The sequence below is a fragment of the Camelus bactrianus genome, chromosome 14 (genome assembly GCF_048773025.1).
Source record: "Camelus bactrianus isolate YW-2024 breed Bactrian camel chromosome 14, ASM4877302v1, whole genome shotgun sequence".
Classification (NCBI taxonomy): domain Eukaryota; kingdom Metazoa; phylum Chordata; class Mammalia; order Artiodactyla; family Camelidae; genus Camelus; species Camelus bactrianus.
The window spans coordinates 47,313,088-47,328,434 of record NC_133552.1 but is presented as its reverse complement, the minus strand read 5'-3'; the positions used below and the strand labels follow the sequence as shown (position 1 = coordinate 47,328,434).

At 37.4% G+C, this 15,347-nt stretch overlaps 1 protein-coding gene across 26 annotated transcripts in view; it reads left to right on the top strand.

Moving 5' to 3' along the window:
- Positions 1-3,903: 3,903 nt before the first annotated feature.
- RBM26 (RNA binding motif protein 26) overlaps positions 3,904-15,347 on the top strand; it is a 77,525-nt gene continuing 66,081 nt past the window's right edge. For all 26 annotated transcript variants that reach the window (XM_074378400.1, XM_074378399.1, XM_045509142.2 and 23 more), the window contains exon 1: positions 3,904-4,414. In XM_074378400.1, coding sequence (XP_074234501.1) covers positions 4,344-4,414 — 71 coding nt within the window. In that variant the 5' untranslated portion in view covers positions 3,904-4,343. The remainder of the gene's footprint in view (positions 4,415-15,347) is intronic.

Sequence of the window (15,347 nt, the reverse complement as noted above, 5' to 3'; positions counted from 1 at the left end):
ATATTATGCCTTATTCAGTCTTTAGCTAAGGATGGGTATGGGAAAGAGGGGTAGCCTTGACAATGGTATAACTTCAGCTTGGAAGCTGAGGTGAACTCAGAAAGAATGAACAACTGGAGGCTGTCAGCTAACTGCATGCCTTGCCGTTGGGCAGTGAGTCCTTTCTTGAAGGTAGCTCTGAGTGCACCTCTGTAACCGCCACACATTGTAGGATGCCAATTCAAGCCGAATTAATTTATAAACTCAATGAAGAATTTTTTTGCCAAGATCAACAATCTTGTTCTAAGAAGTATTTGGAAGACCAAAGGTTCACATTTAGCTGAGTCAAATCTGAAAGAGACAAGCAAAGGAGAGCATTTGCCCTATTATGTATTAAGATAGTCTGTAACACAATGGTAAATAACAACAACACATTTACTGGTGTAGTCACAAAGAGACCAGCTGAAGAGGTCAGAACCAGAGCCACATACAACTGGAAATATGAATATACATAAAGCTGGTATCAAAAATCAATGGGGAAGGGAAAGACTGCTGAGCAAAATTATAGAGAAAAACTGGCTTGCTGTTTGGAGAAAAAGTAGACTAGATCCTCACCTTACACTAAATAAAGGAATGTGTTCCAGAGAGAATAAAGACCTAAACATGATTCTCTGGAGAGGGTAATGACTATAAAAGAAATAGAAGAAAAATATAGAATATGTTCGTGATGTTGAAATACAGGCTAAGTTTTTAATCAAGACCCCCAAAGCACCACTGAGAGTAATAAGATCGTCTCCATTAACTAGGAGAGAGAACTGGAAGAATCTAAGGAGGAGCTAAATACACCCTAGAGAATATTCCTAGGATCAGGGCAGCAAAGTAAGAAAAGGAGATCTATCGGGAGAGATATCATTATGACTTGCCTAGCGGAAATATTTCCCATGCCTCTACTTTCTTTTTATTTAAAATGAAGCACATATCCTTCAATAAACAAAGACATTTTTGAGTTCCAGACACAGTACTAAGTGCAGGAAGTACAAAAAAGAATATACTTGAGTTCTAATCCTTAAAAAGCTCATAATCTAGTTAGGGAAACAGATGAAAAAACTAAATGTTTTAACGTCTATTCTATAGGCAGGAACCAAGAAGCAACTATCTTTGCCTAGGGCATCTGGTATTTAAGCAACAAAAAGTGATTGCAGGCAAAAGTAACAGCACTAACAAAGCCACAGGGCTTTGAAAGAGTATGGTGTGTTGGAAAATGTTAAGTAGGTAACCTAATACTGGACATTCTGGAATGTTTGTTATTGAATAGAGAAAGTAGTCTATGGGGGTTGTTTTAGTCTTTTCTTAGTTGCCGTGCTTATCACAGTACCTAATCATCACCTTTGAAGACAAAGCCAAAGATGAAGCACTGAAGTGATGAGGGATAAGTGTTAAAGGTTAAGAAGAGAAGCATGCTAGGAAGTTGTGGAGTGATAATAAACACTGTAACCATGGATTTAGAAGAGGAAGAGACTGCTATCAGCTATACTGTTCAGGGAAGATTTCATGGAAGTGTCAGGGCTTCAGCTGATCACTCAAAAAATTGAGAGTTGAAAATTGACTGTATATATCAGGAGCCATGCATGGAGCTGGAGATTCAAAGCCATGAACAGTCTACTACTGAACAGATAGTCAGATAATCACAAAAATAAAGCAATTAGCATTATTAGACCCAAGCACAGGCTGATGTGATAGAACCTCAGAGGGACTCTTGCTTTAGAGCAGGGAGGGCAAGGATGGGCACCTTCCCAAAGGTGATGTATGCACTGAATTTTGATGGATGAGTAGGATTCCATCAAGTGCAAGGAGGGAAACAATTTCCAATGGATCAGTTGAGTGAGAGAACACACCTCTTTCAAGGAACATAAAATAGTTCATCACGGCTGGAGCAAAGGTTCAGAGGCAGCGAAAAAAGTTTCTAAGGCAAATATAAATGTTTTGATTATAAAAGGCCTTTCATAGGTGGTAAAGAATTTAGATTTTTATCCAGAAGACAATGTGGAAGTTGCTGAAGATTTTAAGCAGGGAAGTGACGTGATTAGAGTCACGTTTACAATAATTGCTATTACAGGCAATGATGATAAAGGCAACTGAAGATGAACTGATATGGGGGTAGCTAAGAGGCAGAGAAATTAAAAGGCTGTTGCCATTGTTTTGGAAAAATATGAGCAGGCTTCCAAAATACAGTAGCAGTGGTATTGAGAGAGAAAGGTGAGCAAAGTTTTGAGTAGCCAGAGAAAGAAGTGGAAGCCTTCCCTGTGGAAATGATGTGCATAAATGTTTGGAGGAGGGGAGGGTGAGCAGATCGGTTTACCTGGAGCATGCAGTATTTGATGGAAGAACGATGATTAGCTACAGTGGAGGACCAGAGTTACCCAACAGCTGGTGATGATATTGAAAACACTGGTGGAGTCCGCCTGTGGCAGGCTATTCAACAGAAAGGCTACACAATTAGGATTTTACATTTTTCCCTAGCAATGTTAAATATATAAATTATTTTTAATTGTGGTAAAATTTTACCATTTTAACCATTTTTAAGTGTACAGTTCACAACACTCACATTGATGCACAACCATCAAAGCCACCTATCTCTAAAACTTTTTCATCATTCCAAACTGAAATTTTTTACTCATTAAAAAAATAACTCCATATTCTCCCCCACCCCTCTGGCCTCCGGCAACTAACATTCTATTTTTCTGTCTCTAGTGGTTTGGCTACTCTAGATACCTCACTTAAGTGGAAATAACAGACTTTTTGCCTTTTTGTGTCCAGCTTATTTCACTTAGCTAAATCACTTTAATCAACACCCTGGTTATTCAGTAGTTGACTTCTAATTTAAGTGCTACTTTATATGCTATATCTTAAAACAAATGTCTAGCTTTTCTTACTTGATCAAATCTTTCCCACTTATTAAGGACACTTTACTCTAGCAAATTATAAACTCAGACAATTTAGTCTACCACTGTGTCTGCCATAAAGAGCTTTTTATTGGTCTATTTACTGTCTTTACACTATGAATTTTTTCATTTCATTATGGTTTATGGGCACTGGACCTTTTGCAAAATTCCACCTAGTACAATGGTAGTAAATAATAGCAAATAGAACAAGGGAAGCAGGAATCAAACTTATCTGACCACCCTGGAGAAAGGAAGTTATTTATTTAGGATGCTGATATGAAGCCTCTCTCTTCTGATACTATGTAATTTCCCTATCTGGGGCTGAATTGGCTGTAAATGGAGAAAATTTCTGGCTGGGGAAAAGTCAGAAAGTTTCAGATGATTGGAGACTACCTGAGAACTGTCAAGGGCTAGGGACATCCCTAGGTCACCAGTGCTCTGCCAATTAATCAATCGAATAATTTTGTACAAGACGCTAATCCGCTGGAGGTCTCAGTGCGTTAGATTCGACCAGCCCGTTCTTCCCTGTTTTGTCCACATCACAGCACAAACGGAACACAGTACTGCAGGACCCTGAGATTAACGGCAGAGGCAGTACAGCACAGCACACCTGTAGCCCCTGGCCGCCTCGCGTCCCGGCAAATCCGAGTGGACGCTCTCCCAGGAGAGCTCCAGTCCGCAGGTTCGTTCCAGCTGATGCGTCACGCCGTCTGTTACAGACGACAAGCTAGGGTTCCCGCTGTTTCTGAAGTCAGCAGCCTTTCGCTCCTTCTGAAAAAAAGAGAGCCTTCATTCCTTAAGAGGACCAAAGCGTGGAAAAGCACAAGGGCCACAAACCACGCAAATACGCAAAAGTCCAACTACCGCACTTCCCAGCGCGCGCTCTCCGCCCGTCTTACGTCTCTTCCCAGCAGGCTCCGGGAGTCACCGCGAGACTTCATCAATTCTCGCGAGATTTATCGGCAGCCATCTTCTTGGGGGTGCTGGGAGCCGGGAAGACCCCCCGAATCGTTCCCATTCAGCTGTCCTTCGTCTTCGCTTTCTTCACTTTTGCCTCTTCTGCGTTGCCAACAAGCACCTGGTCCCAAGGCTGAGAGAAAGCCCGGGTCTAGGCGCGTGTCGCGCGCTCGGTCCGGGAAGATTCGCTGTGGTGGAGGGAAGGGGGAGGGCCCAGGCAAACCGTTGCTGCCTCAGCCCGGGTCGGGGTCCGGGGAGGGGGAGCGCCTGACACCCTGTGAACTCGCGGCCTGCGGCGGTCCCCGCGGAGCTGTTGCGGATCGGGGCTCGCGGGAACCTGCCACCGGCGCCTCCCACCGCGGCCCACGCGGGCGGCGCGCGGAGGAGGGGGCGGGGGCAGCGGCGGCTGTAGCGGCCGCGACCTGGGCGGGCTGAGGAGTGTGACGGGCCTCGGGGCCGCTGTGGATGGTTTCTAAAATGATCATTGAAAACTTCGAGGCACTCAAGTCCTGGCTCAGCAAGACTCTCGAGCCCATGTGAGTATCCGGGGGCTATTTCCTTGCAGGGATGGAAGTGGGAGATAGGTGGACACAACAGATGTGTGCAGTTTCCCCAGGTGCCTGCGGTGGAGGCCGAAGCGGTGAACGGAGGTCCCAGGGCTCTTGTGTTTTTTCCTCCTCTTCCACCCTCGCTCCAGGTTCAGGATACCCCTGGGAGCCCGAGCTGACCTTTATTTTATCGCTGAATTGGTCCTTAAACCAATGTCTCTTCCTCTTGTTTTACCGTTATATGTAGACCGACCCCAAACTACAACTCGAACTCGTATTTGCCGAGGGCCCTTAAATCTTTTTTTTTTTTTTTTGAAGTGAATCCGACTGTAATTTCCTGTCCACAGACCGTTTTGCTTTGTTTCTTTAAATGAAGTGAATAGCCCTTATTAGGGATTAGGACAGTTCTAGTCTAAGCCACTCACGGTTTACCTAAATAAAATCCCTGAAAGAAAGGCCGTGTCTCCCATGTGCTATCTGGCTCATCAGCACCTCTCTTCACTGATTGAAGATGTAACAGGTGCTACGGTGCCCAGTAAAATACCCTTTTCCCACCTACACGTTTGTTCGCTTCGAGGAAGAAAATACAGTCTGTCCATATGGAATATTTAGCAGTTTTAAGTAGGATTCTATAGGGGTGTGTGGGTGTTTTGATGGAGGGGGGTTCAGAGTGCTGAAATGTAATAGATGGGAAAAATTAAGGAGTGTTTTAAGGATTTATCTTTTAATACATACAAAATATATCATAGGCCAGGGGCTTTATCAAAATTGGTTGATTTACAGTAAACAGCTTAAAATACAATGGGTAAAAATCCACTCACTTAAATTTATTAAGTGCCTACTATGTACTTCGGGAGGCGTTGGGGCTAGAGCTTTTAAATTTCAAAGCCAGGAAGACATAGTAAGCAAGTAAATAAGATAACTTCAGGTAGTAAGAGTAATGATGGTTGTATAATAGAAGATCATGCAAAAGAGTCGTTAGAATGTCACTCACTTCAGAGGAGGTGACATTTGAGCAACACCTAAGGAGGAGAAGGAACTATCTGTGTGAAAGTCTGGAGAAATAATGTTCCTTTTAGAAGGAACAGCAAGCAAGTGCAAAGGCCATGTAGCAGAAATGATCCTGGTGTGTTCCAGGAAGAAAAAGAAAACAGTTGTGGCTGCAGAGAAACCTTACCATGAGGGAGAGAATGGCAGGATATGAAGTTGGAGAAGTAGGCAGAGGCCTGTCATGCAGGATCTTCTAGGCCATGGTGAAGAGCTAGGATTTTGTTTGAAATATAATGGGAAGACATTAGATGATGTAAAGCAGACAAGGACTGATCTGTGATTTTGTTTTAACCCTGCCTGCTTTGTGGAGTTAAAAGGGGCAAGACTAGAAGTAAGGAGACCCATTCTGAAGGGTGTTATAGGCAGAGATGTAGATAGTTTGCATTAGGGTTATAGTGGAGATGGTACTAAATATGTTTTATAAGTAGATGGGCTGGAACTAGGTGATGGATTGGACATGGGAGATAAGGCTAAGGGAAATCAATGGCGATGACTAAGAAGTTGGCCTAAGCAGCTGGATCGGTGATGGTAGAGAAGGCTTGGAGAGAGCAGGTTGAAGGGAGGAGAGTAGGATGGTTGGTTTTGATGATTAAGGTGTTTGTTATACATCTAAGTGAGATATCAAATAGGTAGGTGGGTTTGAATTTAGAACTGAAGCCAAAACTAGAAATATTTGGAGTCATACAGTTAGCATTTAAAGCCTTGGAACTGGGGGAGATTTCTGAGGAAGAATGTAAATAGGGAAGAGAAGAGGGGTCGAGGTCTGAGGTAGGAAGAAGATTGGGATAGATGTCACTAAAGAAGCAAATGTATGACAAAAAAGGTGGATTGTCAGCTTGATGGGATGCTGTGTAGCGGATGAAACAGGCGGTGGCAGATAAGTGGCCCCTGTTTGGTAAAGTAAAAATCATTGGTGGATTTAGTAAAAAGTTTCACTGGAGAGGGGTGGTGCAGATAGAAGCCGTATTTCAGTGGACTGAAGCAGTGGATTGGGCAGCAGTGTAGTGTAGTGGTTTAGAGGGGGCCTCTGGAGCCAGAATGGCTGGCTTTGAATTCTACCTCTGCCACTTACCAGCTATATACTGGGTAAATTACTTAGCTCAGTGCCTCTGCTTCCTCATGTCTAAACAGGGGAGACAATAAATATGTATTGAGAAAATCTTTGAACACTGCCTGGTTTGTAATTAGCAATCAATAAGTATTAAGTGAACAGAAAACTTAAAAGAATGTTTTAAGTTAAAATAGCATTCCTTTTTTTTAAGCCTTCAGTTTACAAATGACTTACCAGCTATATTACCACTTCCTTTTTTTCACTAACCTAAGAGAAAATTATTTATAGCTTCTTAGTGTGTTTGCTTGTAATTTTTCTTTAGTTTTAATGAAGCATACTCAGGTATCCTGTAGCCTACTCAGACGACTGTAGCACTGCAGTCATTATTGCTGGAATAAAGCACTGCTTGCAGAGCCTAGACAGTGTGGTAGGAATTGGTTCTTTTATAATGCACACTGCTGATGTAAAATTGAACCCTTATCCAAGTTTGTCCCTTTAATTGCACTTCAGGTGAATTCTTTTAGATGACTTTTAAAACTAATCCTAATTATTTAAGATCTATGATTTCTTACCTTGGTTTTGTGAAACTTTAAGATGTGTTTGTTTAATCTAAAGAGTGTTTTTTCCTTTACTTTAAAACTGTAATTGCCCGATAGCACCTATTTGAGGCAGGACCATTTGAAGGACCAAGGGTAAGATGTAACTTGAAACCTGTGTAGAACTTTATAGCTGTTTGTTCTAGTAAAGTATCTCACGGTTTTTGACTTGCACCATAATTTGAATGTATTAATTCAGCAAATATTTATTGAGCACTTAATCTACTCTGTGCTAAACAATTTCTCTTTTTTAAAAACTTTTTTTTGGGGGGAGAGGTAATTAGGTTTATTTATTTTATTTATTTTTAGAGGAGGTACTGGGGATTGAACCCAGAACCTCCTGCATGTTAAGCATGCACTCTACCACTTGAGCTATACCCTCTCCAGCAATGTGTTAGTTGTTGGGGATAGTAGGAAACACAGCATGAGATGACTATCTTCGTATTGTTTACCATTTAGCAGGGAAGACAGATAATGAACAAGTAATTATAAGACTAATGAGTGTTATGAATTCAGAATGCTGTCAGAATATATGTGTAGGAGTTCAGGAAAGGCTTTCCTGGGTTGATAAAATTTCATCGCAGCCGGGAAGGATGAAGAACAGTTTGCTGGGGCAAAGGATGGAAATGGAGAGCTGGGAGAGCGTTATAGGTTTTGGAGAGCAGATGGTATAAAGGCCAATGAAACAAAAGAGGTGTCTTGGAGGAACTGAAAGAAATTGAAAAAAGAGTAAGGAAAGTATAGCAGTGAATAGCTTTAGAGAGAGCAGCCAGATCACACGAGACTGTTGAGTCATGTTAAGGATTCGGGATTTCATTGAAGGATAGTGGGAAGCCAGAGAAGGGCTTTAGAGGCTTTAGGGGAGGAGTTTTCAGATTAATATTAAAAAAAAAAAAAAAAAAAAAAAAAAAAAAAAACCCAGCCTGGTTGCACTTTAGCATGAGTTGATAAGTCTGTATTTCAGTTGCCTGTAGTTGTCTATAGGTATATCAGGATTCAGAGTTTTCTTTTTCATAATTTACTGAAAGTATAAGTGTTAAGATTGTCATTTTTGAAATACTTAAGATTGATGTTTTGTTGTATCAAACTTTTGCTTAGTCTTACTTGCTAATAATAAAATAAAATTAGATGTTGATTGTTCTAATATTAGTTTCTTTTTTATAATGTGAAGTCCTGGAAAAAATTAAACTAACTCTTTGATGTCCAATTTTTCTGTTCGTGTTTTTTAAACAAAAGATTTTCTGTTGTATTTTAAAATTTTTTATGGGTTTACCCATCACTAAATGTAGTGGTTTAATAAAATTAGGTGGTTTTTTTTTTTTTTTTGGTTTGTGTGTGTGTGTGTTTTGTTTTTGTTTTTGTTTTTTTTCTTTTCTTTTCAGTGGTGGTACTGGGGATTGTACCCAGAACCTGGTGCATGTTAATGTGAAGCACACACTTTACCACTGAGCTATTATCAACCCTCCCCCAACCAATTATGGATTTTTTTTTTTTTTTTTTTTAGCTAAAGGGAAACCTCAAGATCTAATCAAACCCCTTGATTTTTCAGAAAATAAAATTGAAAGGCAGATAGATTTAATGACATGCTCAGATTTTGTTGAGTTTAGTAGTAAAGAACAGAATGCCTAGTTTTGTGTTCCTGCTGCTATGTAGTGCTGTGGAGGTGGTGTTGTATAGTGGGAAGGAAACATTTTGTGTCAAGGTAGGCCGGTGTTCAAATCTTAGCTCTGCCACTTATTAACTGAGTAATCTAGGCAAATGAACTTCCCTTTTCCTTATAATAGGGAGAATTACACTTGTTTCTTTCTGTAGTTGAAAATATTGAATGAAACATACTTTTAAGAGCCTAGCCCTTCTCTCCTTTCTTAAATGCTGGTTGACTAAACACAAATAGATTACATTACTATTATTGCTATTGTTAATGTTTATATGATTGTTATAAGTTTTTTATTACTTCCAATTCTATAAGGTAAATATTACCTCCATTTTGCAAGTGATGACACTGAGGCAGTGAAGCATGAGGTTAAGACACTTGGCCAGAGTCATAGCTCCTACATGTGACTAAACAGTGATTTAAACTCAGGTTGTTGACTCTGGAGCTATGTTCTTTATTTACTACTACACAATATGGTGTATTCTTTCCTATTACTGTATATACTTTTTTACTATTACATTTTCATGGTAGTAGCTATTGTTATAAAGGAATGAAGTTCTAAAGCGTCATGGTCATCAGTGCTTTAGACTTTAAAAAAGAAACTTCAGTTTCTGTAATCTTTTCCATGTCAGTCATACTTGTTACTATACCTTTGTTGCCACATTAAAATTTATTTTTGTCCCTATTCTACTGGAAGAACTGAAAGGTGATCTTTTTATTCCTGAACTTTACTCCTATTTCCCTTCTTTGATCTTTCCTTTTCTATAGACTCCTTTGGCCAGAGAGAGTCAATCTCCCATTCCTTAAGAAAAACTCAGAACAATAGCAAAAAACAAAACAAAAAATGAAATCATACTTCATCACTTTCGTGGTAGCTTTCTTTTCCTGTCACTGTTAAATCTTAAAGTAGTCAGCCTTTAATTTTTCACTCATTTGCCCCCAACTATTTACTTCCTAATGCCTTACAATGTAGTTTCTTCCTATTTACAGTCCACCAGAATTGCTTACCTTAATGTTACCAGTAAATGTTTTTATTAAATATAAAGATTTTATATAAATTTTAATTCTTTGACCTCTGTGTATCACATTAGATAATGTTGATAGCTGCTTTTTTTTTTCTTTTTAAACATGTCATGTCTGGGATCCCTAATATTTTGGGTCTCTTTTCAAATCAGTCCTATCTCTTTAAGTTCTTTTTCTTGCCTTTGAATTGTATTTTTATTAGTTTTATTCCCATGACTTTTTTTCCTCAACCATTTCAACTCTTGACACCTTGTTCACGTTCATTGCTGTGGATAATTTCTGTTGTGATACGTGCCAGTGACTTTAAGTACTTTTTGTGTGTGTATTATAGATGCCTTGAAAGTTTGATTAAAGACTTTTTTTCCCTAGGATACTGCATATATGTATTTGCATTTGAATTTTAGAGCTTTTCCAAGAGCACCTCTATGCATTTATTTTTCACATAAGTTAGTTTAGACTTAACCATGCTTCAGAGCCTTAAGGTCTTAACCCCAATTGCCAGCTAAAATCCACCTGGTCCTTTCATCCAAACTTCAAACTATGTTTCTGAAAATAAAATGTTCCCTGAATTCACTTACTTCCATTTCATTTCTCCAAAAAACCTGGGTTTGAAATTTTATTTTTTGGCTTCTCCTCCCTTCATCTCTCCCCTCCCTCTCCATTCATTTAATCATTGGGTTCTCTCTCTTTCTTTTAATAATTCTTATAATGACAGTGCCCAGTAGGGAACTCTACACTCCTTATCCAAACCATTGCAGGTTGTCTCTTAACAAATCTCCGTATCACCAGTCCTTTTCTCCCTTCCAGTTCTTCTGACCTATTCTTTTGTTTGATCAAAATCTTCACTCCTGGATAATTAATTGCATACTTTAAAACTTGGCTTTCAAAAGTCTAATGTCTTTCAAATTATCTTCCCAGTTTATATCTTCCTATTTTTTATATGTCTTAATTTCAATGAGGCTGAACTTTTTATTCTAATTCTCTGTCATATTGTTTATACTGTCCCTTTTACCCCAACTTTAAGTAGAAGGTAACATTCATTGAGGGCTCATTACATGCCAATCATTTACTGTATGTACCTTACTGTATGTGAGTTAGGTTCTGTTATCCCAGTTTTAAAGATGAGGAAATTGAGTCTTAGGAAGATTAATACACTTCATTCATAGCTAATAAATAATAGAGACGGGATTCAAGACAGGACATTTTGATTCCAGACTTTGTTGTGCACTATGATGTACTGCCTTTCTCCATTTCCTTTATATATGTTGAAATCAAAGATCAAGCTGATTCCTGTTCTTCCAGAAAGCCATTTATCATCTGTCCAGTTGGAAGCAGTGATTTATTTTTCCATGACTCTTCTCTGTTTGCATTGTTTATGATACTCATCACTTCCAAACTTGTTTACTAACTAATTCTTAAATTTTCCAGCATTATTATTAGAAGTTTAAGGTCCTTGAAAGTAAATTCCAAATAGAGGTTAAATGTCTTCCTGTTCTGTATAGCATCCAGCACAATGTCTTGTGTGTTGTATACACCTGAGTTTCAAGTGCCTTCGTTGAAATCCCTACTTTGTGCACTCATGACCTAAGGAAAGAGAAGCATTTGTGTAGAACTATTTTATTTTATAAAAGCAGGTATGTGAGCATTTTGAAGTTTTACTCATCTCTGGGTCCCTTTCCCTTTATTTTTACCTTATAGCACCTTCAGATTAGTTAAAACTTAAGTATTTTTAAGAGGGTAAGGACACTGAAGAGTATTAACATTTATTCATTAAAGTATTGGTAAATGCTTCTGTGTGCAAGATTGCTGGCTTTCATGGAGCTACACAAAAGAAATGTACTCTAATTCTAGTCTGATGAATTTTACAGTTGGTAGAAGAGTTTTCCTATAATTAATTAATGGCTAAAATATTTTTCATGACCTTCACCCTCTTAACTTAAATTGACCCATTACCGTGTTTTACTGCTGCAACCTTAGTTGGCTTTTCCATCTGAGTGATGGGTAGTTAAAATGATTTAGCATTTCCTACCTGTTTTAGCAGTTCCTTTTGTCTTACAGTACTTCTCAAATAAAATTATTTTATATGCATAGACCAAGATAAAAGAATTGTATTATGAGTAAAATGGAAAATAAGGTATTTCAGTGTTTGGTGTGTACATATGGAGAATGAGTAACTGAAACTTGAGCTAAATGGCTTCTAGTAATTTTCTTTCTTCCTCGTGCTTCATTAGTCCCAGAGAATTGAGAATGAATGAAAGAAATGAGTGGATAGTAAACCCTTCCTACCAGACTTACTCACTACCTCCCACTACCTTTTTTTTCTGTGGAAAAATCCTTTTCAGTTTACAAATAGTAACTTCTGAAATGGTAAAAGTTTATTTTAAACTTGATATTTAGTATTTTGCATGTGTATGAAACAGTGGAGTACACTTGATATGTTACTCATTGGTTCTTCCTGAGATATTTTGCCTTTGTACAAGCAAATATGTTTGTATATTTTTCTTACTCTTTTTTGACATAGTTGATATTATACGTGGAGGTTATTCCATATAATACTTAGGAAGCTTGCCCTCTCCACCTTTTTTTAAAGACTGCATAGTATTTTAATGTAATGGGTGTACTGTAATTTATTTAACCATCCTGTATCGAGTAACTGAACAAATAGTACTATGGTGTGTATATTTATGATGTGTGATTAACATAAACAGATTGGTTGCATAAGTTTTGACAGTTATATACACCAGAGTAATCCCATAAAACAAGCTCTAGAGTGTTCTCTGGAAAATTTTCTTGTGCTTCTTTCTAGGTTTTTCTTTCCTTCCTCAACAAATGCATCTACTTTCTAACTTTGGCATTATGAGTGTGGCTGCTATGAATATTCTTATTCAAGTCTTTGTGGAAAAAAAAATACATATATGTAAATACCTAGGAGGGTGTTTGCTAGGTCATAGGGTAGATTTATGTTTTCCATTATAAGAAACTGCTAAATTGTTTCTGAAGTGGTTGAACCATTTCACATTGTTATCTCCTATGTATGAGAGTTCCAGTTGCTCCATATCCTCAACAATATTTAGTATTGTCAAGGTTTTTATTTATTAATTTTTTTCCTTTTTTTAACCTTTATAGTGAGTATGAAATGGCATCTAACATTTTTTTGGACTAACAGTTTAATTCTCATTATGGTTTTAATTTGCATTTTCTTTATGACTAATGCTATTGAGGACCTTTTCATGTGCTTATTGACTATTAAATCTTTTGTAAAGTGTCTAAGTCTTGCTTATTTTTAAAACTGGGCTATCTTTTATTGTTGGTTTATAGGAGTTCTTTATTCATGTATAATGTACTGTAGATTTTTTTTCCCCACTCTGTAACTTGTATATGGTAGTCCCCCCTTATCTGTGGTTTTGCTTTCTGTGGTTTCAGTTACCCATGATCAGCTGAGGTTTGGAAATACTGAATGGAAAATTTCAGAAATAAGCAATTTAAAAGTTTTAAATTGTGTGCTTTTCTGAGTAGCATGATGAAAGCTCACACTGTCCCACGTGGGATGTGAATTATCCTTTGTCCAACATAGCCTTCCCATTAGTCACTTAGTAGCTGTCCTGGTTATCAGGTCATGGTATTACAGTGCCTGTGTTCAAGTAACGCTTATTTTACCTAATAATGGCCCCGAAGCATGAGAGTAGTAATGGTGGCAATTTGGATATGCCAGAAAGAAGCCATAAAGTGCTTTCTTTAAGTGTAATGGTGTTAGTTCTCAACTTAAGAAAAAATCCTATGCTGAGGTTGCTCAGATTTACAGTAATAAGAATGAAACTTTTACTTGTGAAATTGTGAAGAAGGAAAAAGAAATTCTAATTTTGCTGTTGCACTTTAAGCTGCAAAAGTTACAGCAACTGTGCGTGATAAGTATTTAAGGTGGAAAAGTCATTCAATTTGTACAATGAAGTATTTTGAAAGGAGAGAGAGATTACCTTTTATTCTCTTACCTTTTATTACAGTATATTGTTAGTATTATTTTTTATTATTGTTGTTAATCTTTTACTGTACCTAATTTATATACTAAACTTTGAGGTCTTACACTTCAGTATATGTGCTACCCAAGCGAGCAAGAGGTTTGTACACTTAAAATGAATTTTTAAAAATGCATATGAAATGAGATAGGGTTAATGGCTTCTTTTTTCTTTAATAAGTGTATTATTAATTTTTCCATAAATAATTCCTAAAAAGACTTTTCCTTTTTTCATTAGGTGACTTGCCTGTTGGTTGAAATCAGTTAGCTGTATAGTTGAGTCTATTTGTAGACTCTGTCTTGGTCCAATGATACTGTTCATTCTGATGCTCATACCACACTGTCTAAAGCCAACTAACTTTGTAATAAGTCTTGAAATCAGGTTATGTAAATCTTCCCAGTTTGTCCTTTTAAAGATTGTCTAGGTTTTGCTGGATTTTTGTTATTTCCCTAGAAAGGTGAGAATCAACCTGTCAGTTTCTACAGGAAAACCTGTGTGATTATTGATAAGGATTGTGTTGAATGTAGAGATCGGTTTTAGAAGAAAGAGCATATTCATAATATTTAGTCTTCCGTTCATGAATGTGGTGTATCTATCTCTCCATTTATTTAAGTTTAATTTCTCCTAGCAACATTTTGTAGTTTTCTGTGCAGGAGTCATGTAAATCTTTTGTTAGATTTTTTTCCGTGGGCATGTGATGTTTTATAAAAGCTTTCAAAATTTAATTTTCCAATTTTTATTGTTACATATAAAAAAGTGATTGGTGTTTGCATATTGACTTTGTATTCTTCAACTTTCTAAGTGAACTTAGTTGTGGTCGCTTTGGAATTTTCTTCTACCTGTTATATCTGTGAATAATGACAGTTTTACTTTCTGATTTTTTTTTTTTTAATGCCTTCATTTTTTATTGTACTGGCTAGGAATGACAGTAAAAGTTAACTTAACATGGTAAGAGTTTCTTGTTCTCGGTCTTGGGAGAAAGAGACTTAATGTTTCAGTATTAACTGATGTTAGTGCTAGGTTTTTAATAACTACCTTTTACCAGATTGAGGAGATTTTCTTGTATTAATTTGCTGAGTGCTTTGCCATGAAAGGATGTTGAACTTGTCAAATTCTTTGTATTTGTTGAGATGATCATGTGGATTTTCTCTCTGTATTTATTGACATGATCATGTGGATTTTTCTCTCTTTTCCTATAAATATTGTGTATTATTATGGGGGTTGGTTTTCAAACATTAAACCAGCCTTGCACTCCTGAGAGAAATTCTACTTGGCCATGATGTTTTATCCTTTTTATACATATTGCTGGATTTGATTTGCTAATATTTTATTAAGAATTTTTGCTTTTGTTTATGAGGGCTATCTGAATTTTACTTTTTTCTCTAAGATGTCTGGTAAACTTCACTGGTGAAGCTATCAGAAACTAAAGTTTTTGTTGTAGGATGGATTTTTTTTTAAATTACAAAATTGGTTTCTTTAATAGGTATAGGTCTATTTACATGTTTTTTCTTGTGTCACTTTTGACAGTTTATGT